We start from the raw sequence: 26693 nt of genomic DNA, 5'->3' as shown, positions 1-26693 counted from the left end.
GGCTTACCAATTATCGCAACTCAATGGCAATTAGTTTTGAAGGCACTCTCCAGGCCAGAAGTCCTGAGAGGACTCAAATTTTCTTCTCTGCTCAATAGAAATGCTTTGCTTAATTTAAGCGGCATATCTATGGGACTGGGAAATAAATGAAATAAATTTTGGCAAATTATTGATGGGTTCGAAGGTTAACAAAATGCAAGGTCCTAACGCAATCCTCCTCCTCCTTTTCCGCCTTTCCCATTCCACATGGAGCACACAAAGCAAATTAGTTACGCCTAATTTGCAATTCATTGCAGGCAACAATTGACTTTGCCAATGATACAATTTGAATACGACCCCCCATCAGACCCCCGCCCCACGACATGAAGCCCCTTCCACATGTCGATGCTTCTCGGAGGCTGTCTATGAGCTGCTCACTTTCTATGTGAACGCCTCAAGAGCCGTCTAAGATGATTGATTTTGTGTGCTTAAGTGGAACGGGGAAATCAAATTAAAAATCCTCAAACCACTGAAAACCATTGAGCGCAGAAAAATTGTGGTTCAAAGTCCGGAATTTACTCACTTCAGGGGCCAATCCAATTCAAATTGCATATAGACTTTATTTACTTTATTTAAAGAAAGATGTAGATATTCGCCTTTTCTTTAAATAAAGAAAAATTCTTAAATAAATAAATAAAATGATAACAAGCCTGTCCGAACTCACCACTATAGTTCCCACGATCAGAAACAATACACTTCGTAAATACGAATAAATATTCAGCTATTTAAGTTTCGGTAATCATGGACTTCTTATGTAGAAATCACTATAGTCAAGCTTGCGCTGCGTCTCTGAAATCTGCATTCCTAATCTCAAGCTTTTCTAGCTTTTAAAGTGAACCTGATCAAGAATATATATACCTTATAGGTTCGCAAACACTTCATCCTACCTGTTTACTTGTATATCCTTTTACTCTACGAGCAACGGGTATAATACTTTGAAGTACCATCTGCTGTCATAATGAGAAAATAGTTCGAACCTTTATCTTGCTCGCGTTTTCTGTGGCCCTTATAGAATTATACATATAGTGTACATATGTAGATGCCGTTCTTTATCTGGCACTAAAAACATAATTATACCCGTTACTCGTAGAGTAAAAGGGTATACTAGATTCGTTGAAAAGTATGTAACAGGCAGAAGGAAGCGTTTCCGACCATATAAAGTATATATATTCTTGATCAGGATCAATAGCCGAGTCGATATGACCATGTCCGTCTGTCTGTCCGTATGAACGTCGAGATCTCAGGAACTACAAAAGCTAGAAAGTTGAGATTAGGCATACAGAATCCAGAGACATAGACGTTGCGCAAGTTTGTCGAATCATGCTGCCACGCCCACTCTAACGCCCACAAACCGCCAAAAACTGTCCTTCGCACTTACACTAGCTGAGTAGCGGGTATCAGATAGTCGGGGAACTCGACTATAGCGTTCTCTCTTGTTTCTTTTAAATTTGTCTCAACAGTGTTTTTGTATAGTTGCAATTAGCTAAACTGATGTTAGCACTTGCACATACCTTAGTCGATTGGATTGGTTAAAGGCAGAAAATGTAACACACTTTCGATAGGATCTAGTAGTCTTGGTGGGCAGTCCCATATCCCGAGAAAGAATGAAACGGGAGAAAGAGGAAGGAAAACAATGTACTATAAATTATATTGCCTGAATTAATTTTGCTCCAGGGCAAGCCCGGAACTTTATCACCTGCTCTAACTGGATCTGTTGCCAATGGCAATTGCAAATGCAAGGACACCGCCTCTGAGTCTTTGGGGCGCCATGTGCAGCTGGCATATATATGGGGTTGTGTATCCATTTAGTAAATGCAACTCTCATCGGGGTAGTTGCAAATATTTAGCTAAAATATGCCACACTTTAACATCCTTAGACAGCAGAGCAGTGCAGAGTGCTGCCATAGTTCCTTCCCTCCCCCCGATCTGCCCGAGGCTTCCTTTGTTGCCGACTTGGTTGTATAATTTAATAAGGTCTGGTAAAAGGTATTGGCCCCGGCACCGGGAACCAGTCTAAAAGGAAGTCGCACACACTCGCATATACACGCACTGGTAACGGTTCCTGGTATTGCAGCACGTTTTGTAGTTTTCGACAGGTGGGTGGTGGGCTGGGAATGCATAATTTCATTATGCTTACCGAACAAAGGCTATGAGACCAGGCAATGGTTTGCGCCATCGCGAGACGCAGATATAAGGGTTAGAGATGGCAATAAAAGCGTATTAAAGGAGAAATTATTGGGAAATTTGCATTTGGTGAATTAATGATCAAGATATGTAAACTACTTGAGGGAAATTCTCAGAACATCACAGTTTCCTTTTCCCACTCCACGGCCACACCACCTAGACAAAAGGTTAACTGGCACTCTGCCAGATCTGCGCCTTCGTCATTAGTTAACTTGCCGCCTTTGTATGTTTTATTCCTATCCATGCCTTTCGGTGCTGAAGTGTTGCTCTGCGGGTTGGCCGACAACCTGGCATTTTTCCCGACTCTCCGACTTTCCTGACTTTCTAGACGCTTCATAAATTTCAATTTATCTTTAGGACGCGTCCCCCTCCTCACTCGTATCCTTGGACCATATTTATTTGCAGCTGTTGACAAGTAACATTAGGTTTAGAGCGATGGCAGACCTGGGGGATACAAAACGCCTCTAATGCATGGTGTTCCAGGACTAAAAGGCTAAGGAAGGAAAAGCTGGACACTAGGAAGACGGAGATATTTTTACGACAGGCCATTAAATTTATCTACCTAAGGGTCCATGAAGTGGATTCAGTACAGGTTCGACAAAGTTAATTATATATGCATTCTCTTCGAGCTCGAGCACCAGATATTGATTATCAATTTATTCAAAAGTAGCTGAAAATCTAAACCGCAGATAGGTCAAAATCTATCAATCTCAATTCTCAGGCGATAGGACCTCATATATAATTGTCCTAACTTAATAAGTTTTCGAATTTGACAAGAAACTGAAGAATTAATCCCCGATAAAAGGGCGATCTATAAGTGAATAACGAATGAAAACTGTAACCTTAAAAAGTTCCTCAGTCGGTGTTGAAGTTTTCATTAAAGTTTTACCCATCTTCAACCTACAAAAAGTTTTTCTTTTGAACGAGAGAATGGGAAAAAATGGGAGAGGTGGGCGAAACTTGTACTCATTAGCATGCGGTCCGGTGTTTCGTAGAGGATGTAAGCTCCTGGCTGCTGGTTGCTGTTTATGCGTGGCCAACTTTCAACAGCTGACAACAGTTTTGCCTGCTCAAGGGTTAAAGGGACCGATTCCGGATGTTGGCTTAACCGCTTGCACCCAGAAGACAAAAGTGAAACAGCACGCGGGCTTGCTATGCAAGGACCAGGATCCCAGATACTATACGGTCTGTGCTCCTGGGTTCCAAGTTGGGTTATCCTGCCGCAGTCTGAGTGTGTGCATCTGATGTTCTGTCAAAACTGTTTGCATCAATGAAAGCGAAAACTAATACCCCCATACACTTGCAAAAATAGTGTAAAAATCGTGTTAAAAGTTTGAAAGAAGGAGCGTATAAGTAGCTTTTAATTAATGTTCACTTACACATTGATTTGATTTTTGATTCAGAGTAAAACATGCTTGAATTATTTTAAAACGCATTTTTGTTCAGTGTTTCACCCACTTTCTCTTTGTTTTCTCACATTTCCCACTGTCTCCGGCAGCTCACTTAGCAGACGAGTTGAGAGCAATCCACATGCATAGTTTTTCGAGTGCAATTAAGTGAAACTCGTGTTAGTTAGCGCAGAGGAGTGGGAGGATGGTCGTCGAGGACATGTGGCAGCGAAGAGTATTAGCTATAGAATGGGTGACACACACAGAAGCCAAACTTGGACACGTTGCCATGACAGTGCTCCACGTTGAGCCACTGATCCGCCGCCGAAGGAGCAGCACAGAATTGCGGGGGACTTCAGCCGAAGTTGTGCCGTTGGGTTTCTGATAATATGAGTCATATGTGGCACGCGTTCGCATACAAAGCATGTCATTAAAAGTTGTTCCACTCCCATTGGAAACATCCCAGCCTTTCACAGTGCTCATGGATACAAGTGACCCCTCCATCTATGAAATAAAACGAACTTTAATGTGAAAGCGTGTTGTGCAGAAACAGTTATTATCATTATAATAAAAAAATAGTATGTAAACATTTTTACCATTTCTAATTGTATTACACAAATATTGTATTACACAAATATTGAGCCTGAAAAGAACATTTTCAATATGGTTCCTTGCGATTTGTGCGCGTTTGGAATACAATGCGTTGGATCCAGTACAGTTTTATATTGTTCCAGCTTACTATTCATATTTCAAGAATAAGTAAATCATAATGTTTATCTACATGCGTAGGGAATTTTTCAATTCAAAATGCTGTGCGTTAGGTTCATCTTGTAACTTGTGGTAAATACATACTATCATCAACAACACGATAGCAGGACGAGCCAAAACAACATCATGACCATCATATAAAAAGTATACGAGCCGAGACAAAATTATACGAAAATATGTTTGCACAACGGGGTCGGGTCATGTCCAATAAGGTTCGGCGCAGCTTTTGTCGCCGGTGGCCAGCAGTATGCCTGCTTGTGGCGTGTGCGTCCATGGGTCCATTTGTCCAGGAACAGGACATCGGACAGCGGACAAGGGAGGCGGCACTCGTTGGTCGCTTGGCGTGTGTATCCAATTCCATTAAAATCAATTTGTCTATTTATTTAACCGATAATCTGCCGAAGCTTCAACTGCCGGCCTGTAAAGTTGTCGGCTTCCTCTTTCCAATCGGAGCAAGTGGAACGAGAGGCGTTGGTAAATTGTACATGCATTGAAAGGATACGACAGCTGACAGTGTCAGCGGAGGCGGTGGTGAGGGAGTGAAGCGGTGAGGACGAGTAACCACTTTTGTCATCCTGATGCCATAGGGGGGCTCTAATTTGTCAACATCACGCCAGGTGAAATGGTTTAATTTTCTGCCTTCACTTTGGCGACCAAACGTCAATTTATTATCATCCCACCATGTTTCCTAGGGGGGTCGTTGGGGTCACCTCTGTGTAGTCAATATTTGCGTCAAAGGAGAGCATCATCATCTATGCAGGGGGCCACCAGGTGGTTTGGGGTCTTTGTCGTAGTTTTTACGACACTATTAACATCATTGTGTATGTGTGATTTATGCGAGGAGGTGCCAAAGCTACCCTGGATACCATCCCTTAGAGTAATCGTCCCTCACTTGAGATTGGTGGTATTCATTATTTTCTCCACTTTTCACGGCTCGTTTGGACCAGTACATAAAAATCGACTTGCCGCCCGGAAAAGTAGGCAACGTAAAAAGCATTAGGCCAAGAGCAAACACAACCGACGGCAAACAGACCCACGAACAGCTGCCTGCGTTGATTTTGACATATGAGAACCATTTTCCCGTATACATGGCTCTTAATTATATTTCGGGAACGGGATGGTCGCAATTTCCCGTTTTCGGGTTTGCCCCCTTTACGTTTAGTGTCCATTAAACGGGTAAGATGCGTCAACGAGGCTTGATTGAGTATCGATTCATTGGTACGTTCCATTAGACGCAATCGTGCGATTCCGTTTCGGTTTTTAAAAATCCCTGCCCTGTAGAAGCTAAGTGGTTTGTCGCTTTATTAAATGGTAAAAATAGGTGAAAGACAATTATTCTTCAAGACTTCTAAACAACTATTGGCTCATGTTATACATATTGCACGTTACTATAATTGACGATTTCGGGAGTTAAGCACATTTTAAAATAATTTAATTTGAGTGGCATGTTCTTGGAACTGGTTTTCCGTAAACAAGTGCCTACGTACAAATGTACTTGGACCTACTACAGAGAATTAGTACTGATTCCTACAAATACTAGATTTTTTATTGGTACTGTCCTTAACAGTCTTCGAAGCTAGGCTTTTCGCTATTTCCCACTTTCTTGCCATTCCGCGCACATCAATCAAATTTCTTTGGACCACTTAGCCATCTCGAAAGTAAGAGCTGGTATGGGGGCCATAGCGTTCGGTCTAGTGCGTTGGTTGACAGATTTTCCGTCCGTTGGCTTCCTCTGACAGTTTTTCCTTTTCTACTGCTGCTACGGCCACTTGAAGCGCGAATAATTTAAATTAATAAATTGAATTTAATTGACAAGCATTTTGAGTCGCCAGTGAAGGGGAGCCCTTCTGTAGGAGGTGAGCGGATGGCGGGGGAGCCAAGTCAATGAGTTGTGCGTTTTCGAGACTTGCCTTACTTTTCTCTGCCCTTAGATGTGACTTTCCCACACTTGGATTTCCAGTACTTCCCGGTTTCCCTGCTCGCTTTTCAATTTCCGCTGCATAAATCTTTTATAGCCAGGAACTTTGCACGTCGAACGCAGGGAGGGCAAAGCTAATCGTTAGTAAGCATTTGCTAGCGGTCATGCAATGGGCTTTTGCTTTTTCGACTTGGGGATTTGGTTTTGATTCCACTGCGTTTGCTAGCTACTGGTGTTGCACGTTCTGGAGCAAAATAACCAGAAAAAAATTATTATTATTAGCCCTGTTTAGCTATTGAGCTTTTTCAATAGCTGTTGCGAATAATAAATAGCCGAAGAAAGTGTGTTTATTTTCCGATACTGTTTATTTTGCGAATTGTTTACGGCAGCTAGGGCCGACAAAGAGCTATATTAAATGCACAAGTTGAGTCTTTGCCGAAAAACGAAGAAGTGACAATTGGCGGGACAGACAGCCGAAATGCAGCGCCCAAGCTTAACGTAGATAGATAACAAAGAGAACAAGGAATGAGCGGTTTGCACTATGGGCATCGCAACTGCTACCACGAACTCAATATTAAGAGTATGCGATCAGTCTACTGCATAGTTTTGGCGGCTGCATGACCCAACAAGCCCAATATAGTACTTTGCCAGTATTGACTTCTTGCAAATGCGCAACTTGGCGTATACTCGACTACATTTTTCCATTTGCCCGTTTAAACCAGTTTAAAGTTGGAACAAAAATATAAGAGTGTTTGGCCCAGCATTGCATGATTAATTGATGTGCGGTCAGCGAACTCAATTAGTTGCCTGGCATTGATTTCTGAAAACAATCCATCATGGAAAACAAGAAAACATTTCGCAGCTGCAGATTTGAGTAAGAGAAATGGGCTGAAAGCATATTTTTAAACGCAGGAAGAGGCTTTTAGTAAACCACAAACTTTCCTTCAATAATTCTCCTAAGCAGGCTCAACTCTCTCATCCAGAGTGATTTGGGTGTGCATATTAGGCTTTATATGATTTATCCTATTAGATGCGCTTAATAAACATTCTTAAAATGGTTCCGTGCTATAGCAACTTTCAACATAATCTACACACACTTGGCAGCTCATAAGTCCGCCCCCAGACCCTCACAGGATATTTGAGCAGTTAGGCATGCTGATGACTTAAATGTCCTGGTGATGGCTTTGCTTGACGTCATTCTGTCGGCAGCTTAATGGCTTGATTATATCCCCTTGCCAGAGTTTCTGGCTCGTCTTTTTGTTTTAATTGTGGCTGAGTCTGGGATAAGCCTCCGCCTCCCGATGATTTATTTGAAACATTTTTGAATAATCGGCTGGGCCGATTGTGCCCCATTGATTTATTGGGCGACACATTGCACCTTCACGCTCGACAGGTGATCCAATAGGTGGCCCCGAAACTCATAATGTTTCGAACCACCCAGTTTCACATCTCTGTCTCTTTGCCACATGTGGTTGGAACACGCTCCGACAAAGGGGCTTGTCAGGAAATTTGGCAGACAGACAAAGTTTTCTTCGAGGTTCGCCAGGGACAAAAAACTTTTTGCTCAGTTTCCAAATTGCCGCGCTGCCTTTTGAGCCCCTTATTTTCAGATAAGGCTCGCAGAAGCTTTATTCGCACTTCCTAGAAGATTAATTCAGTCTTTAAATTAGAATTTCTATAACTTGCTTCTTTACTTAAAAGAAACGGCATGTGTTATGTCTGCTAATTTTAAGGTACATGCCTTAAAGTAATTTTGTAAGCGCTCTTGAATTTTAGAGTGGAATTTATACTTTCTTTAATATTGGGACTCCACTAATAAACAACAACAAGAAAGAATGATATACTCGAGCTTCCCTACTATCTGATACCCGTTATTCAGCTAGTGAAAGTGCGAAGGAGAAATCTTAACATAGAAAGTTTTTGGCGGTTTGTGGGCGTTAGAGTGGGCGCGGCAAAAAGTTTTTTTGGCAAATCGATACAAATTGATAAGACTAAGGCGCCCACCAGAGTGGGCGTGGTAAAATGGGTCAACAAACTTGCCCGGCGTCTATGTCTCTAAAAACTGTATGCTTAATCTTAAGTTCCTGAGATCTCGACATTCATACGAACAGACTGACGAACGGATATGGCCAGATCGACTTCGCTTTGATCCTGATCAAGAATATATATACTCAATATGGTCGGAAACGCATCCTCTTGCCTGTTACATAATTTTTATATTTTTTTTGTTTATTCTTTTAGATGAGATTTGCCTGTAAATTATATGGAATCATCTTTTTATGGCTTCTAAAAACATTTCCCATTTATGGTAGCCTTATAGATTACGGTTAAACCCGATTTCCTTGGGCTTTGGCCATTTCTCACTATATTACCATCCCTTTTGGTTCTCTTGCAATACTTCTCTGGTTGCCCGCCCTGCCATCTGCCACTCATACATCTTCAGATTAATTTTTTCGAGTTTAATATTCAAATTGATGCGAAGTCAAATGTTCTTTATCCAGAGGCAAATTTGAAAAATTAAATAAAACGCTTAAAACACAACTGAGAAATCACGTGGCATTAGGCAACCGCTCACTTTGATTGAAGGAGGGTCTGATGTGCAAATCATTTTCTTATTTGCTTCCTTCATTTTTCTAGAGTCATTCGATCCACGCCAGCAGTTTTAGGGGAATTCTCCTTCTGCCGCTGCTCGTCATCTTCATCTTCATCTTCATCTTCATCTTCATCTTGTGACATCAGTTTTGATGACGCTGTCAGGTGGGGGATCCCACTCCCACTCACGTATGCCACTCAAGAATGCAGTCATGCGTGGCTCAATTTCTTTCACATTCTCTTCAGTTTCCCCACATCAACGACGTCTCTGACAGTTAAAGTAAACCAAAGTGGCGACACAAGAACAGGAAACATAATTGCGAAAGCAAACAGTTGGGGAATATGGTGGGGGTAGATAATTTATTTGAACGTTCACATACATGTAAATGCCCTGCTGAGTTCTTACAGATTTTGACGGGGTCTACAAAAATAGTATTTTAAAAGTCCTCCCTCCACATCCTTTAGCACTGGCAATTGACTTCGGATAGCCACAAGTGAATTGCCTGATTGTCTTCATTAATTCCCTTCATATCCTGTGCAAAGGTGCCACAGTACTTCATACCGCTCGATAATCAGCCGCATTTATATGCCAGTCGGGCACAAGGGTCGCACTGAGGGAGCGTCAGCGGCAGCTGCCGATGTTTAAAATGAACATAAATTAAATCATAAATTGCAGCCATTTCCAGTAAAAACATTTACGAAGGGAAATTGCGAAATTGGCCTGGCGAGGGCGACTTGAAAAGAAAGTGCGGAGAAATGTGCTGGGGAAATCGAAGGGGAAATTGATTTTCAATGGCTGGCAAATAATTATTGTTGTGGAAAGTTACTGCCAACGCCCCTACGCCATTCGTCTTTCCGCGTCGCGTCCTTGAGTCTGCTCCATCAAAATCCAATTAAAAGTCAAACTAAAAGTATCTTAGTGTCGATGGCCAGCTGTTGGTGACAGCTTGTTTTGGCCGAGGATTGGCCTGTTGATACCCCATCTGGTCTGGCCCATTGTTTAACCTACTCGTAGAGGTGTCGCCTGTCATCCTGCACATAAAATAGAAGCAAGCACAAAAAAAACTGGTAAAGCAAATTCCCAGCGAAACCACATTGTGTTTCGTCGGATGCGCTTTTTATTATTTTTGGGCGGTAGCTCTAAGGTATATTAGTAAAAATGTTCAAAAATCCTCAACAAAATGTGTATAACTTATCAACTCATATTCTTGATGGATTCCGTGATTTTTGTTTATAGAGTTTATTTTGATACAATGATTGATACAATTAGATCTTTTAATAATGATTTCACTATTAAATGAGCATTTACAGAACTGCAATTCAAATTTTTTTTCCAGATATGTTTTACAATAACTAATATATCTAGGGTAACTATTCTGTCGGTTCTTGGGGGACTTCCGCTAGTGAATATACAAAGCCTGAAGAGCGTGATGCTTCAGGATCCATCATAGTTCCATGAGCAATGTCATATCGTCAATGACGATTGTCCCTACACCTACACCTTTTGTCCTGGCCCAGCATACCCATAGTCGCGGCCCCGGTGTGTCTGAGGTGCATTGTTTATGTGCTTTGGCCCGGTAAGTGGGTTTCTGATTGCGGAAATTAGCTGGTTTCAGGTCGTTGTCTCAGCCGAACCAAGGAGAGGTCCTGCCGGGTGGAGCCATGTTTTCTTTCCATTTGATGGATATGCATGCAAACAGTGTGGCCCAACTGCTGTTGCACTTGCTCATCCTAAACAGAAGGCTGGGTTGGTTTTGCTGACTTTGGTTTACGTCGTTGCGGTTGGCGGTATTTACGGTTTTGCGGTTATTAAAAGTGTCAAAAGCGTGCAAATAACGATGACAGCAACACGATGCATGTGGAGTTGGTTATAGTGCTGTGTGAGTTAGTAGTGCTATCCAGGTGTCAATGATGTTGCAACGGTTAAGGATCCGGGTTCTTGCGGAGATCGCTAGCTTTGACTGATTCTAAATCAGCTCTTTTGTATAAAATAGTTTTCAACGCTGAAATTATTTGACAGATTTAAAATCTCACTTATGTTGTTGTAGGAAACTACACATAACACATAATGTTGTTCATGTATACATATGTATATTGTTTAATTTTGAAATGGGTAAGCATGATACGAAACATCTAATAAACTGTTTTATTGGGTTTTGTAAAGTTACCGTTTATTTTGGTTTATAGTTATAACTTGTTACTATTAACTTTTTGTACAAAAGGCACGCTTCTTAATTTAAAGTTCTTATGCTCTTGAAGCGGTTCTACGCGTAGATAAATTTTAGTTCGTTTTGATGCAACACTTATGTACTGATATTTTTCAATCAAAAATAATGAAATAGTTTTGAGGCTTCGCTTTTCCCACATTCAGTTTCTCCCATCAACTTCATAAATTGTAAAGTGCGAAAAGTTGTACGGCGTTGACGACTAATTCTTCCAGATTTTCGAGTTCCGGTGGCACCGTGTGTGCTTTAGCACCCAGAATAGGAGGGAAATTGTGAATAGAATTCGGTCGGTGGGGTGCTTCAGGATGTGGATGTGGGATGTGCCGGGAATTTCACGGGGCACAATTGAAATAGGTTTCAGTGTGGAGACTCAGCTGCATTCCCATTTCAATTCCAATTCCGTTCGCATTTTTGCAACAACTTTAAGTGCCTCGCGAAGCTAAAAGTAGTAAAGAGGTTATAAGCACACATAAAGAGGACTTGGTTGCGGAATTCTGTGTGTCTGGTGCTTGCTTTGTAGCTTCCGATAATGTTGCCTTCAAAGTATGCAATTAAAAGTCGGCATACTCACTCAAGGCTTTCTCTCTTATTTTAGCCGGCACTGCGCCAATAAAAAATCGCCTGCCAATCGCAAAGGGTGCAGGGATAATGTAATAAGCTCCCTGCCCTTTGACCCTTATCCCAACCGCACGGCATACACATTTTTGAGAGGAAAACTTCCGGGGAAAGTGGGTTGCAGCCGCTGCTGATGAGATGCCTTTGACTGCAACCTGCCAGGCCTCGGTGGCATATTGTAAGTGTCCCAAACCCTTTCTGCTCTGCTCCTCCTCTGCTCGGGAAAAATGCAAAAGAAAAGCGGTGAAAAGCAGCTGCAGCAGTCGCGTCCACGCTGAGTGAGTGATGTGGCAACAATTTTTTATGCGTTTGCAGCTAGCAACCAGAACACTGCACATACAGTGGGGATTGGCTATGGATTGAGGTGCAAATGGAGCGTGAAAAGAGCAGATCAACTGGAAAACCTGGAGGAAATTGCTGGTTTAGGTTTTAAAGGACGTCCCAAAAACAAATGCTGTTGCAGTGCAATAGCAGTCACCTATGAATTTCAATCTTAAATGTAAGCCCCCAAGTACATACGAAAAAAAATTTGAATTAAAACTTAATCCACGCGTGACAATCTTCCCTGTACATCATTTGGCTGAAAATATATAAGCATCATCTTCTGTTCTATCACGCGCAGACACACGAGTTCTAAAGCAAGAATTTAGGTCTTGGCACAGAAATTTATGCGCATTGAGCCGACAAAACCAAAGTCAACAGAACCAGCTTAAGCAGAGGAAAAGTGCAGGGTCTAATTGAAGAGCCCGCACATGAATTGGATGATTAATGAATGATTTATGCGCTGGAAAGTGTGTCGTAATTAGCATATTATGCAAATCCGGCAAACCAGCAGAAAAACTGACCAGAAAGCTTCCGTTTTTAGATAAACGGAGTCGCAGACCTAGTCAGTCGGCTTGTTTTTCATGCAGCACCCTCCATTTGCATCACTTTTTAATCGGAAAGTGTTTTCTTAGCCCTCATAAGTACGCAGGTCCGTCTACTCTGCTTGTTTTCGCGTTCGCGTTCAGTTGAATGAACTGTTGAACTACAGTTTTGTAGGTAGTTAAAATTTTCCCAGTTGCTAGAAAAATTTGAGGGGTATGGGTCCCTCAGCTGCTAATTTGTATCTGCGTTGTAGTTGAGTGGCCAGAATCTAACCAAATCCACCGAACTATCCCGCCGATCCTGCTCAGTGACGACGGCACGTACTGTTGGCCGGGACGAAGTCAGTTGAGAACACAGAACCGCATTCCTGGCCGGCCTTGCCATATCCCATTATTATGCAAACCGCAGCGCGAACTTTTCTTTACAATTCTTTATTTTTCTTTGCTTCGCCTTCGAATGCTGCGAGTGTTTTTTGGCTCTTAAAATAATTTTCATCACGCCCGCTGATTGATTGATTGGTGGATGAATTTCGGAGCATTCAATTAAGCGGATGCATTAAAATGCATATGCACCGAGAAGGCAGATCGAATGGAAAGCCTGAAATTGTGAATACCAAATGAAAACGCCGAATGGAAATTATTTTCTCTTGATCGAATTCATTGTTATTGTTTTCGTTAAGAGTTTATGATGGCATTTTTGCTGCGTAGCCAGCATACTCAACCAATTAGGGGACACTTAACCGGGTCCAAGATGCGTATATGTTATGGAAACGAAATTACAGCAATTAGTTGAATAGTTTTATGGGCCGCATAATTTACATTGCCCAAAAAATTCTCACTTGGCTTGTTTGGCAGTGAAGCGTATAAGTAATTTAAAATCTGACGATAATTAATAGACTTGGATATTTATTATCTGAACGATTGAGGCCCATCGTGTATCAAGCTCCCCGTGGAAAGCACAAGCAAACTTATATATTAAGTTTGCAGATGACCCAAGCGACGTGCAACTTAATTTGTATATTTAATTATTTTTCAATTACCATTTTAATTGATTTATGCGAGAACATCATTTACAATTCCACTGCCCTGTCGCAACGTATCGTATCGGGGTTTAATGTGTCATTACAATTCGGTGGCCAAACATCTTCGGGTGGACAGCGTAAATCATTGCCAATTTAATTGAAAAGATTAAACATTAAAAATAGTAATATTTCATTGATTACATTACAGGCTTAACTGCATTAATTTGGATTCCCTTTCCAATATTTTTTAATGTATTTTTTGCGACTATACTGAAGGAAAATAAAATGTCACCGTTTCCCCGACTAACACATAATTTGAATCAGATAGGCACCCGCTGGCTTTGTGTATAAAGATAAATTAATCTGTTAAGGCATAAGCCCTTTTTATTTGCCCAAATACCCAAGAGCTTTCGGTGATTTATCAATTAAAATCTTTAAACAAATTTTACACCCATTACTCGCGGTATGCTAGCTTTGCTAAAATGTATGTAACAGGTACAAGGAAGCCTATATACGAACGTCGAGATCTTGGGGACTATAAAAGTTAAGAATAACAGGCTAAAATAAGGTTCTTTTCGGAGATGCCACGCCTACTCTATCTCCTACCCATTGTTGATGTGTTTGCTTTTATTGTTAAATATGTATATATTAACAGATATGCCAAACACTATTTGGCCACTCCCACTCTATAGCCCTTCACTGTCATGCTCATACTTTTAAAAAAGTTTTTTTTTTGCATTTCAACATTTAACTTGTTGTGATTTCTATCGATGGGCCAAATAAATATGGTTGGTCACTTTATATCTTAAAACTCTCGCGCCCACGGTTTTTCTATTTTTTTGTGGCTGGCCCATTTATTTTGATTTGCCACGCCGACTATAGCGTTCTTTGTTGTTGTGACTAAAGTATGGATAAACTGTTTAAATGACTTAGAAATATTTGTTTATTCACGTTTTTCGCACAAATCTCTTTAAAATGTGTAAATAAAAATAAATTCAACGAAACCTTAAAGAGTAGCTTGCCACCTTGACAGACAGAAGAAAATACAAAGTTGTGAATTATTTAACACGCTTTTAGAGTGGTTCGAGTCTTGAACCGTTTTTTACTAAACGATGCTGGGTTGTAGGTGAAGTGCAGGTCACATGTTTATATACTTCTTCATATATTTACTTGTATATTTATGTGCATAAACATATGCACGTGGATTCGTATCTGTGTCAAAGTCTTATTGAAATTTTCATGAGGCGGCAGTCCGAGCAGATAATGTGGCCTGCCTTTTGATTAGATTTTATGTAAATACTTTCTGGGCAACGAAGCCCAAAGATGGTGCGCCGAGCTCGGGGCTGAATAGCGGCTGTGAGGAGCAACCGCAGACCGGAAAATCAAATAAATATATAATCATGAGGTTGGCGTGAAAGTTAGCCGCGCTTTTTAAATTGGTATAAATGCGGCACGCTCTGGGACAAAAGCACTCGGGGGGTATAGCCTGGATTTTTGCCATGTGATTTTGCTAAGTCTGTTACTTAAAAGCCGCAACATAAAATAAAATAATAATCATGCTTACGCTGTTGAGTTCGCAGCCTCACAAGGAAGATTCCGGCACCCCAAGAACCGCTTTTCCGCAAGAAGTTTAAGGTGGCACGCACTCGGGAGCTGTGCCGTTTAATTAATTAAAGGCGTTCAAATAACACATGGCGTGGCACTTGGGAAACGTTCTTTCTTTTCCCCCTACACACATGCCCTTTTCGGCTTTCCCACTGCGGATTGCCCTTTTTCTTTGGCATACGTAATGGACGCACTTAGTTTTTTTTTCAAGAATTGCGCGCAAAGAAAATTTGTGGAAGATTTAAAAATTTATTTTAGGTTTTGTCTTTTATAAAAGAGGATTTTGTTAAGTTTTTGGATTGATATATAATTCTAATGTGCTTCGGAATTTGACAGAGGTTCAAAGATAAACATCATTCACACCTTTAGTCTTTGAAAAAGTTTAAAATTTTTTTGTTTTTGAGAAGATTTTCACTATATTTAACGTTTGGTCAAGATACAAATTTACTGATTGTCATTTGGTTAAGTTAAGTTACTAGAATCTGTTAATAAAATGTTTAACTAGAATGTCTATTATGTCTTTTAAACTTTGAAAAATTTTGTAAAGTTTGTAGGGCTTATTATTACGTTTTAAATTCATCCAATATGCATTAAGTTTTTTTTTTAAATAAACTAAACTTTGTCACTTCCTAAACATGATTTTCGATGATGCCCAATTCCAAATGAATGCTGATGTTTCGCCTTACCTCAGTTATAAATTTTTGGTCAAGCCCTGCGATTTCCTTTTAGTTTTCCAACCACTACCACAGCACCTTGCACCTCGTCTATGGTCTCTTGCTTTGAGCTTCAATGGCCGTAAACATTTTGTGGCACATTTCATTGGAATATGCCTGAGTGGGACTGCAAGCTATAATTGTTGGCAATTTATTTATTACACAAGAACGAATTCTGTTAATTGGTTTGGTCCGTCGATAGCAAAACTCATTTGCGAAATTTTGGTTTGGTTTCGGTTGCTTTGCCACACGTCAACGGAGCCTAGAAAACTTTTCCTCAGAACTTTATGGTATGCCCTCTTTTTCCGGTGTAATGAATCGATGAAGATCGAGAGACAATCGAATCGAATTCAATTTTATTTGCCTGCGTCGGAAAGTTATTGTTGGCTGGCAAATTGTCACTTGAACTTTGCGGGAATCTCTGAGCTAGCAACTTCTAATACCGCATCACGAAAGATGGAAGAGCGCGTTTCTATCGACGCCGCCTGCTTCCGCCACTCGCGTCCACACCAAGCGCCAAATCGCACGGAACTGAAGGCGAGTGGCAGCGTTCCGCGGTCCTTCCTTCAACTTCAGCTACCCGCACCCTGTTGTGGGTGTTCGCCTTTTCGTCGGCTCCTCTTTTCGGCCGGGTCGAAACAATTCGGGTCGAAACGAGTGGTCCGCGTCGGCAAAGCAGGGCATCGCATTTCTCTTAACGATTTTCTCTTAGTTGCCAAACTGTTGATTCAGCACGGAGTAGGAACAGGAAGGCATAAAAATCATTTATATTTTTTTATATCATTTATATTTGTGTAAAAATAGATTTAACATTTCCATATGAGATTGCGATCAAAGCGTGAACTCATATCAATTAAAATTTCATGGCCTGTAGTTTATTTTGTTTTCTTAGTTGCAAATAAGTATTTGTCTATAAAAATTAAAGTGTTGCATAAATATATAAACATTTATATATTTTTATTATAATTAATATTAGGCAAATTATGTGTGTGTGGTTTTAAGTTTAAATGAGTTTACAAAAGTATGCTCGTTCAATGTGTTACGCTTGAGATCTCGGCACCGACTGAACTCGTAAATTGCACTGATCTTTATTCTCATAAGTTCTCTTGTGACGTAGTAACGTAAAAAACGACGACCACTCGGAGTCTCTCTGCCTACTTGCTCGTTCGGCCTAAGAAAATTATTACCGATTCCTACATAAATATGGTTTTCCGTTTTCTTTGAGTGGAATGGATTTAATAAAAATAAAACCTTACAAGTTTTTCAAAAAGTAATATGCTTACGCTTCAAATAGTACAACATTCCGGCATGTTTCCTACTTTCTCTTCTTGACGCACGTTTGCTCTGTATTCTGGGAAAACTGCATTTGCATGGAGAATCCAGCCAAGGAGACAGCTGCAAGAAGTGACAATTCGCATCAGAGATTCATGGGAGGATGATGAGCATGAGAAGGGCTGTGGTTATTCGCACACTCCGTTTCGCAATGATACAATAATTGTCTGTAGCTCCTGCTGCTCCGTTTATTGTTCTTGCAGCTTGAGCTGGCTGCAGGCAGGAAACTCAATTATCTTGGAGCATGAGTCTGAAAAAGATGAGCAGTGTGCCTGGTTTATTTCAAAGCTCCAACCCCTTAGCCAGCCAGATATAGTCCAAGTCCCAGTTGTTGTGGGTCATCTCGTGCTAAGCCATGTTGACCGCACCTCCTCCCTGCTGTTGTCAATTAAAGTTTCAGAAGTTGCATGTCGCAGCAAATTATCCTGCACACAGGCACACATTGGAAACAGCTACAGTGTTTATGCGACGAACTTTCAAAGCATTTTATTTTACGAAAACTACCAATTCGTTTGCATACACCACTTTTTTATGAATTCACAGAGTGCATGAAGAGCGAGCCCAAATTTCTGGTCAAAGAAAAACCAAACAGACACTATTTAAATTGGTTGATTTTTGCCTTGGCGGTATTGCAAATGACTCTTTCTTATTATTTTTGATGACTGAAATGTATAATGGTACCTTGTGACCTTTTCTTTTCCAACCATCAGGTGGAGTGTGTCGCAGAAACAGTGGATAATTGGAATTCACGCTTTTAAAAACTGTTTAGCCTCATGGCATAAACGTAGTGAGTGGCTAACTGAACGAAGGTTCTGGCCGAATAATAAAGCCATTGCGCTCTTAGCTGGAACTGCAGAAGCAGATGAACAGGCGGGTCAGGGGTTAGGGACAGTTTTCGTCATAAACATTGGCAGTCCGTCAAAGCATGACCAACACATTTAAGTGTGTGATTAACAGTGTTCTACCGGTTTGGCAGACAGGAGAACACTGTCAGAGCTTCGACTCACCTTAACAACACACTTGCAAAAGTCTGAGTTTATGGACCAGGGAAATTTGCATACCCTTTTAACCTGAAAACGAATGCGAAATTAAAATAAAAAATAACAGTCGCTTTTCGGGGACCCCAACATACATATAACGCATATTGATATTGTAGATTCCTTCTAAGTAAAAAAAAACTTTTTCGACCACGCGGTTTTATATGAATTTTTCAGATGGCTAGGTAAATATTTTTTCATTTAAACTAGCTAACATTTTTATAAAATCTTTAAATACAGCATTTGAAAATCAAACCCATTTCAGTGAATCCAGTGTAATAATAATAGTTCACTGGTTACCAGAGTAGAATTTATTTGGAATCCGGAAACAATTTCCTTAATTTGACATGAATGGAAAATCCACAAATTATTTCACATTTCACATCGACTGTCAACCCCCAACAAATAATAATTTATCTTCGAGCGCAAAAAATGGAAAATGAAAAGTTGCAAATTACAATGGATCGGATCGATAGTTGGCCAATATACAGTGTGCATATGCATTCTATATCCCTGTGCGGATATAACCAGTATCTTGTACCAGCTTTATTGTTGTTGCCATCCGATTGTGTTTGTAGTTGTTTATGGCACAAATGAATTGGCATCTTTCGAATACTTTCGGTTTGGCTGCCCTGCGGAGGATTTCCACGTTCTCCCTTTCCTTTTGCCAGTCCATTTCCATTTCCGACTTTTCCCGGTGCCGCTCTTTTTCACTGCATAATCGCCAGAGATGTTTGCCTGTTTGTTTGCTAGTCTGTTTTCGGGTTTGCCTATGTGTTGGTATGTATCTGGGTGTGCGTTCTGGCAATGCATTGAACCAGAAATATGCAGATATGCCAATGAGTTTCTTTCATTTTGGGTCTTCTTTGTGTGCCATTTGCCGTTTGTACGAGCGTAGCGGTTAAAACGGGCAACCAGTTTCTGTCCAACTTAATTTCCCTATTCAGTACGAGTAAGAATATATACTTTATAAATAATTCCACCACTTCCTAGGCATCAGCGTTAAACCCCTCCCCCTTATCGATTTTCACTAACCTTTCCCAATAATTTTCCTGTCAAGTCTACTGAGGTTCCTTCAATTTCACGGAATTATTGTTGCATAATTGCGTCTATTTTACAGTATATTAAGATATTTTTACTCTACGAGTAACGGGTATACTAGATTCGTTGAAAAGTATGTAACAGGTAGAAGGAAGCGTTTCCGACCATATAAAGTATATATATTTTTGATCAGGATCAATAGTCCAGTCAATCTGGCTATGTCCGTCTGTCCGTCCGTCTGTCTGTCCGTCCGTATGAACGCTGAGATCTCAGGAACTACAAAAGCTAGAAAGTTGAGATGAAGCATACAAACTCCAGAGTACTATACGCAGCGCAAGCTTATAGATTCATGTTGCCACGCCCACTCCAACGCCCACAAACCGCCAAAACCGCCAAAAACTGTGTTGAAGACTCCCTCGCACTCCCACTACCTGAGTAATGGGTATCAGATAGTCGGGAAACTCGAGTATAGCGTTGTCTCATGTAACTTTCAACTACTCTCAAAGTAAAATAATTCAGCACTGTCATTCGTGTTGATTTTGGTAAGATATACCTACATAAGTATATTTATAAACTACTTAAGTTAATGTCGCAAACGTATTTTCTGTAGTCTTAGAGAACACGCTACCGTCTTCAATAACATTTAAATAGAGATATCGCAGTTCCAACAAATCTTGATTCATTTGATGAATGTGGGCGCAGCGATTCAGGTTTTGTGGTTGCGGAATCCCATAAAAGATTAGCCACAAAAATCTTGGAGTCGCTGCTGTGGCTTCCTTTAATTATGCGAACAGGGATTTTTTCGTTTCACTTCTTTTGTATGGCTTGTGGCCCACGAAACGCTGAAGTTGATGGGAGTTCGTTTAAGGAATGCCATTTGGCCTGAATGCAATAAAACAATTTAATTAAATTTTATGTGATCCCAGAGAGAGCAAATGAAAGCGAATAAAGCACAATAAACTCGTGGCAGATGGCACATATTCCTGGAACAAAAGCCGCCTGTGGATTTAACCTATCTCTATAAGGCAATTATGAGCTTAATGGTGTGTCTAAGTCGAGGTCTTCTTCCTTATCCCATTCACCCATTCTTCCCATGTCTTTTCAATTTGCCACAAACATCATCGGGAGAGGAAAGCCCCTTTCCATCTGATCTGATCAATGGGTCATTTAAAAACTTTGGCTTTAAGCAACTGTTTGCTGAATATTTCACCCCAACCTTGGTCCTGTATGTTTCTAATTTATGCATGTGTTAAAAAAGCTTAGTCAGTGCATAAATCGTTGGCAAAGTTTTGCCTGGGTCAGGCTCTTCCGCATCTCAAAAGTCCCAGCCACTTTGGCTAGGCCAGCCATCCGGAGCTCTTCCTGTTTTGGGCTCATTGACCACTATTTTGTTTGTGTTTATGTTCTGTCCTAGAAATTTCCTTTGTTTGCTGATTGAAATTGACTTTCCAGTGGCGCCAGTTGGGGTACTGAAGGAAGCAGCCGCAGTAAATTGAAGTATGATATATCTTCTTGCTGTGTCATTGAAAAGGTCAACCCATGGCTGATGTGCCGGATTCGAGATGATTCAACTGATTGGCCTGTTATAATCTAGAGCAAGAATTTATTCATATCACTTATATTTAAACAAAAGAGAACGCTATAGTCGAGCTCCCCGACTATCTGATACCCCTTACTTACTTAACAACAAGAGAGAACGCTATAGTCGAGTTCCCCGACCATCTAATACCCGTTACTCAGCTAGTGGAAGGGAGAAGGAGGGTGTTAAACACACTTTTTGGCGGTTTGTAGGCGTTATAGTGGGCGTGGCAGAAAGTTTTTTGGCAAATCGATAGAAATTTAAAAGACCAATACAAAAATGAAAAAATATCAAAACATTTTTCAAAAGTGTGGGCGTAGCAGCTTTGGGCGGTTTGTGGGAGCTAGAGTGGGCTTGGCAAAAAGTTTTTTGGAAAATCGATAGAAATTTAAAAGACCAATACAAAAATGAAAAAATATCAAAACATTTTTCAAAAGTGTGGGCGTGGCAGTTTTGGGCGGTTTGTGGGTGTTAGAGTGAGCGTGGCAACATGAATCGACAAACTTGCGCTGCGTCTATGTCTCTGGAGTCTGTATACTTAATCTCAACTTTCTAGCTTTTGTAGTTCCTGAGATCACAGCGTTCATACGGACGGACAGACAGGCGAACAGACGGACGGACAGACGGACATGGTCATATCGACTCGGCTATTGATCCTGATCAATAATATATATACTTTATATGGTCGGAAACAATTCCTTCTGCCTGTTACATACCTTTCAACGAATCTAGTATACCCTTATACTCTACGAGTAACGGGTATAAAAATGTCAAAAAACATTTTTAAAAGGTGTGGGCGTGGCTGTTATGTGTTTATGTTTATGGGCGTTAGAATGGTCGTGGCAAAACGGTTTTTGTAGCAAATCGATAGATATTAACAAGACTAATAGAAATTTGAAAAAATATCAAAAGATTACTCTAAGAGCAAGAGCATTAGCAAGGGAATTTTAATTTCAATGTGTTTTGCATATTGTATATTATATTAGTGTATATATTGTATATTAGTGTCCTTGCATTTGGTAATTAACACGCACTCCTTCCAGAATCAATCACAAGGATACCTGTGCTTTAAATGAGACTTATTTTATTCAAATCTTAGTCTCCAGTCCTCATTTAGCTGTTAATCCAAGCTCACCTTACCAATGCCCGACCATGACTATGGGAAAATAACAGGTATGCGGCAGGTGTGCCTGGAATGGCTGTTAGAAGTGGCTACTACTCGTAAGCAGTTTTTGCAAGGGAATTGTGAATATCAAGAATACTCGGGGCTTGTTCATAAACAAAGCCAATTAACAGCGGTTACAACCACCTATTGCAGCTCAAGTTGTCCAAAGCGAGAGGCTTTACTACCATATCCCGGCAACTAATCTCTGCATGGGTCCTTCCATATTGATTGCGCAGAGTTTGACAAGCACGTATAAACACAGGATGGTGAGTTTGGATAGAAAGTGAAGGGAAATAAAAAAGTTCAAGGTGACTTGTCCTGATTTCTTCGGTTTGTTTTCTTCAACGCGTTTCTAGTATTTATTTGTTTAACTAATTTCTTGATTTTTTTTGCGGAGTCAAGAAAAAATCATTTTCATTGAATTTAATTGCATCACTTTACGCTTGGTCTTTTATCCATTTATATAATATTAAAAAGAAAGACAGCGAACGGGAAAATATTATATTGTTTTGGCATATCGATAGAAATTGGCAAGAAGAATAATAACAAGAGAGAACGCTATAGTAGAGCTTCCCTGCTATCAGCTAGTGGAAGTGCGATCAAGAAATATTCACAACTTTCTTCTATATGGTCGGAAACGCTTCCTCCTGCCTGTTACATATTTTCAACGAACGACGGGTATACTAGCCCTTTTACTCTACGAGTAACGGGTATAAAAAGGAAAGCAAAATGAACATTAATTGTTTGTTTGAGTCTAAAATAGCCTATTATTCTACAAGTGACGGGTAGGTTGATCTTGTTAAAATAAGTTGACGGCATGAAATACCTTGAGGTACCATGAAATGTCAGGCGTCTAACAGATTTAGCTCCAGCGAATTATACAGCAAGCAGTTAATGCATGTGCCGTGATCGTGAAAACAGCTCTTAGACCATTTTGAATTGCTGCGCTATGAAGATCACCCTGGTTCACTTTTGCGTCGTTACGCTTGTGCTGCTGATGTGCTGCTTCACTGTGGAAGCAACAATGGCGAGGACAAAGAAGTGTAAGCCCCCTCTTAAGTATGCCCCGAAGCTCAAAAAATGCATTAAAGTCAAGCCGAAGAAGAAGACAACTCCTGCTGCAGGATCTGCAACTAGCACGCCTGCTGCAACAACTGCAGCTGCTGCCTAAATAATTAACCTTTAATCGTCCATCATGAATTAATAAACGGGAGGTGAATAGCATTTCCTTCGCGACTTTTACTTTAAGTTTTGGTACAAGGGGTTTCCCATTTGAAAGCTAGATTTCTATTGCTGTTCCCTTAACATAAAATTGAAAAAGCCCATCGATTGGGGCATCAAAGGATTCGGGTGAATGGTGCATAGGAATCGCAATGGGAGCCCACTAATATTAGCTGCACTGGCTCTCACAACATTTGTGGTACGCAAGTAAATAGAAATTCCACTGCGATTTGGCTCCCTTGGGTTCCTCGCATGCACTTAAAGGGTGGATTAGGGAATTTGAATTGATTGAATTTAAATTGCAGGGCAAGTAAAAGGCTGCTGCCAATCCCGGATGTGTTTATGGAAACTTAAGGCTGACTGCCACCGATCGGTGCTCCAAGCTGTTTGATTGCTAACCAGACCGTTCCTGTTCAGCAGAATTCCGAGCTTAAATCTCCTTTCCGGATTGGTGGCCTGGCCTGTTGACTAAAAGTATTTTATTTGACTGCTTTGAATGGCGTTTAGGTCTTAGAAATGTTCGTGGGTTTCTGGCTTATAAAAACCTCATGTTGGGCTTGTTTATTTCTCCAATAAAAGTGTGAATGCAAATAACAATTTTTACAATTCCCCGCTGTATAAAAATAATAATAAATAAAAAAAACTAAAAAAAAATTAAAAATTAAGGTAATTCAAAGCAATCGCAGCTCCTTAAATAAAATAGTTCCTGTGGCAGATAAGCGAGAACAGTTAATTTAAAAACTCACATAGAGTTAAACGGGCATTTTAAGGTCGTGTCTTTAGTATTTTGTTTGTTACGGCACTAATTGTATTATACTTTACTAATTAGTTTTGCATATTTGGATTGGACTGGAGGTAGAAACAGAGAGAACCTATTCGAAGCCAAAATTCAAGAACAACAAGTATGAAAAACAAAACATGATAATCGCTCGTTTTAAAAACTGTTTAGGTTTTTATAGAATATGTGATTTACGATTTAAGCTTAGGTTCCATTGTTTCAGTCCATACCTCCTGGCAATATCTATCACACTCATTCAATTAAAATTTTGACTATTCTTGGCCAAGCTTTGACTTCCCTTGCTTTATTTTATTCCCTCAAAATTACAGATAAATTAAATTCCCAAAAATGATTTCCATAGACCCTCACAATGAGGAGGCGTATTCCATCGTGGTCTTCGGAGCCTCAGGGGGGTTGGCCAAAAAGAAGGTGTTCCCCGCGCTTTGGGCTCTTTACCGTGAAAATCGACTGCCCCCAGGCTTTAAAATATTCACCTTCACCCGGACACCGCTGCAGACGAAGACGTATCGGCTGCAGATTCTTCCTTATATGGAGTTGGACAAGCATCGGGACCCCAAGAAGTACAACCTCTTCTGGAAGATGGTGCAATGCGTGCAGGGCGAGTACGACAAGCCGGAGCACTACGCGGCGCTCACGGAGGCGATGGTCCACCAGGAGACAAAGCACAATCAGGTGCGCGCGAATCGGATCTTCTACCTGGCGCTGCCCCCTATCGTTTTCGATCAGGTGACCCTCAATGTCAGCCGTAAGTGTAGCTCGTCCACGGGCTGGAACCGGATCATAGTGGAGAAGCCCTTCGCGCGGGACGACGTCTCATACAAGGTCTTTCAGACCTCGCTGTGCAACTGCTTCCGGGAGTCGCAGATTTACCTGATGGATCATCTCCTCAGCCGGCAGGTGATGCAGAACTTCTTTGCGCTGCGCTACTCGAACCACTTGTGGGGCGAGACCCTGAACAACCGCCATGTGGCGGCGGTGATGATATCTGTAAAGTGTGAGCTCCCGGTGGCGGTGAGTCGGGCAGACTACTTCAACCAGTTTGGCATTATTCGGGACCTGATGACCAACCACATGATCCAGACGCTGGCCATGCTGGCTATGGATCAGCCCTACGCCAACACTGCTGACGACCTGCGCGTCGAACGGCTGAAGGTTCTTCGCCAGGTGCTAACTCCCAACATAGGCGACGTGGTTTTGGCTCAATACCGCAACAACCGGCGGGAGTCTGAGCCTGCGAAGTGCGGATACACGGAACACACCTACATTCCGAAGGACTCCTTTACGCCTACCTTCGCTCTGGTGGTGCTGCAAATTAGCAACCGCCGTTGGTCCGGGGTGCCCTTCATCCTACGGGCGGGAAAAGCCCTTAACGACACCAAGTCGGAGGTGCGTATTCAGTACAAGCCGGTAGACTGCGACGCCTTCCACAGCGACGGAGCGGACATTCGAAACGAGCTGGTCCTGCGATCCTTTCCCACAGAAGAGGTCTTTATGCGCATGCGCCTCAAGCGGCATGGCGAGAATATCTGTCTTCGGGAGAGCGAGATCAACCTACGAGTTGATGATCGGGGACCGAAAGAACTCCAAGGACTTCCAGGCTTCCTGCTCAACGTGTTCCATGGCGACCAGACGCTCTTCATGCGTTCCGACGAGCAGTGCGAGATCTGGCGGATATTCTCCCCGGTCCTCGCCACCATCGATTCGGATCGTCCTCGCCCGCTGCACTACGACTTTGGATCACGGGGTCCTTTGCTGGCCTATCGCAAAGCCGAGCGCGCGGGCTTCGTCTTCTTCGCTTCAGACGAATGGCATCAGAGCGAAGAGACATTAGAGTACACGGTCAAGAGGAGCAAGCAGCTAATCGGACCCCACACCGCTCTCAAGCCGGTTAGGGAACCTCGGACTAAAAGGCTGAGCTCGACTCCTAAGGCGGAGGGATAATTAAAGTAGCAAGGAAAGCTTTTTAATTAAACAAGTGTGGCGTGCTGTGTTGCACCAGCTGGCTACCAGTTCACCTTGGCTGCCCAGTTTAAGAGCTGTCCGTTCGGTCCTATTCCATTCCGTACTGCCATTGTTGCCCATGTTGCTGGTGAGGATTTCGCCAAGAGGGGCAGGAACAGCATTTATGCCTTGACCATGGTCCCTTGCTGGAATGACTGAGGTACACTAGAGGCTATGGGAACTACGTTATTATCTAAAGAATATATTATATATTTATTTGTACATACAAAATTGTTTTGTAAGTTTATTAAAACATGTATTTAAAAGTATTCAATTTAATTTTTTGTATGGTGCTGTCGCAACTGAATTAACCACTTAAAAACAATTGTATTGCATAAGGAAAAATTAAATCCATTTAAAGCAGACGGACCATACTGTAAAAAGTGAAAAGGAAAGAGCTAAGAATGTACTGGTAAGCCCAAAACGTCAATACACCAAACTTATTGTACATTAGACATCCTTGCTTATTCAGAGGAGTTCGTCTAGGACAGTTGGTCAGTTGTTTTTCAACTGGCAAGTTCTCGGTTTCGGAAAGTTTCCAATAACTATATAGCAGTTGATGAAAAACGTACACACATATGTA

At 41.3% G+C, this 26693-nt stretch overlaps 3 protein-coding genes across 4 annotated transcripts in view; 2 read left to right on the top strand and 1 right to left on the bottom strand.

The window, feature by feature from the left end:
- LOC6539340 (tyramine/octopamine receptor) overlaps positions 1 to 16705 on the bottom strand; it is a 31282-nt gene extending 14577 nt beyond the window's left edge. Inside the window, exon 1 of one of the 2 annotated variants that reach the window (XM_039374633.2) lies at positions 15909 to 16705. The gene's annotated coding sequence lies outside the window, so the exon portion shown is untranslated. The remainder of the gene's footprint in view (positions 1 to 15908) is intronic. The other variant, XM_039374632.2, reaches the window with a different exon arrangement.
- A 6291-nt stretch (positions 16706 to 22996) lies between these two features.
- On the top strand, positions 22997 to 23313 carry LOC26534806. Its single transcript, XM_015189466.3, has one exon. The coding sequence runs from the start codon at positions 23039 to 23041 to the stop codon at positions 23258 to 23260; it is 222 nt and encodes a 73-aa protein (XP_015044952.1). The 5' UTR covers positions 22997 to 23038; the 3' UTR covers positions 23261 to 23313.
- A 1008-nt stretch (positions 23314 to 24321) lies between these two features.
- Positions 24322 to 26341, top strand: LOC6535131 (glucose-6-phosphate 1-dehydrogenase). The gene has a single exon (XM_002095757.4). The coding sequence runs from the start codon at positions 24437 to 24439 to the stop codon at positions 26048 to 26050; it is 1614 nt and encodes a 537-aa protein (XP_002095793.1). The 5' UTR covers positions 24322 to 24436; the 3' UTR covers positions 26051 to 26341.
- Positions 26342 to 26693: the final 352 nt, after the last annotated feature.

The sequence above is a fragment of the Drosophila yakuba genome, chromosome 3L (genome assembly GCF_016746365.2).
Source record: "Drosophila yakuba strain Tai18E2 chromosome 3L, Prin_Dyak_Tai18E2_2.1, whole genome shotgun sequence".
Lineage (NCBI taxonomy): Eukaryota > Metazoa > Arthropoda > Insecta > Diptera > Drosophilidae > Drosophila > Drosophila yakuba.
This window is presented reverse-complemented; position numbering and strand designations above follow the sequence as displayed.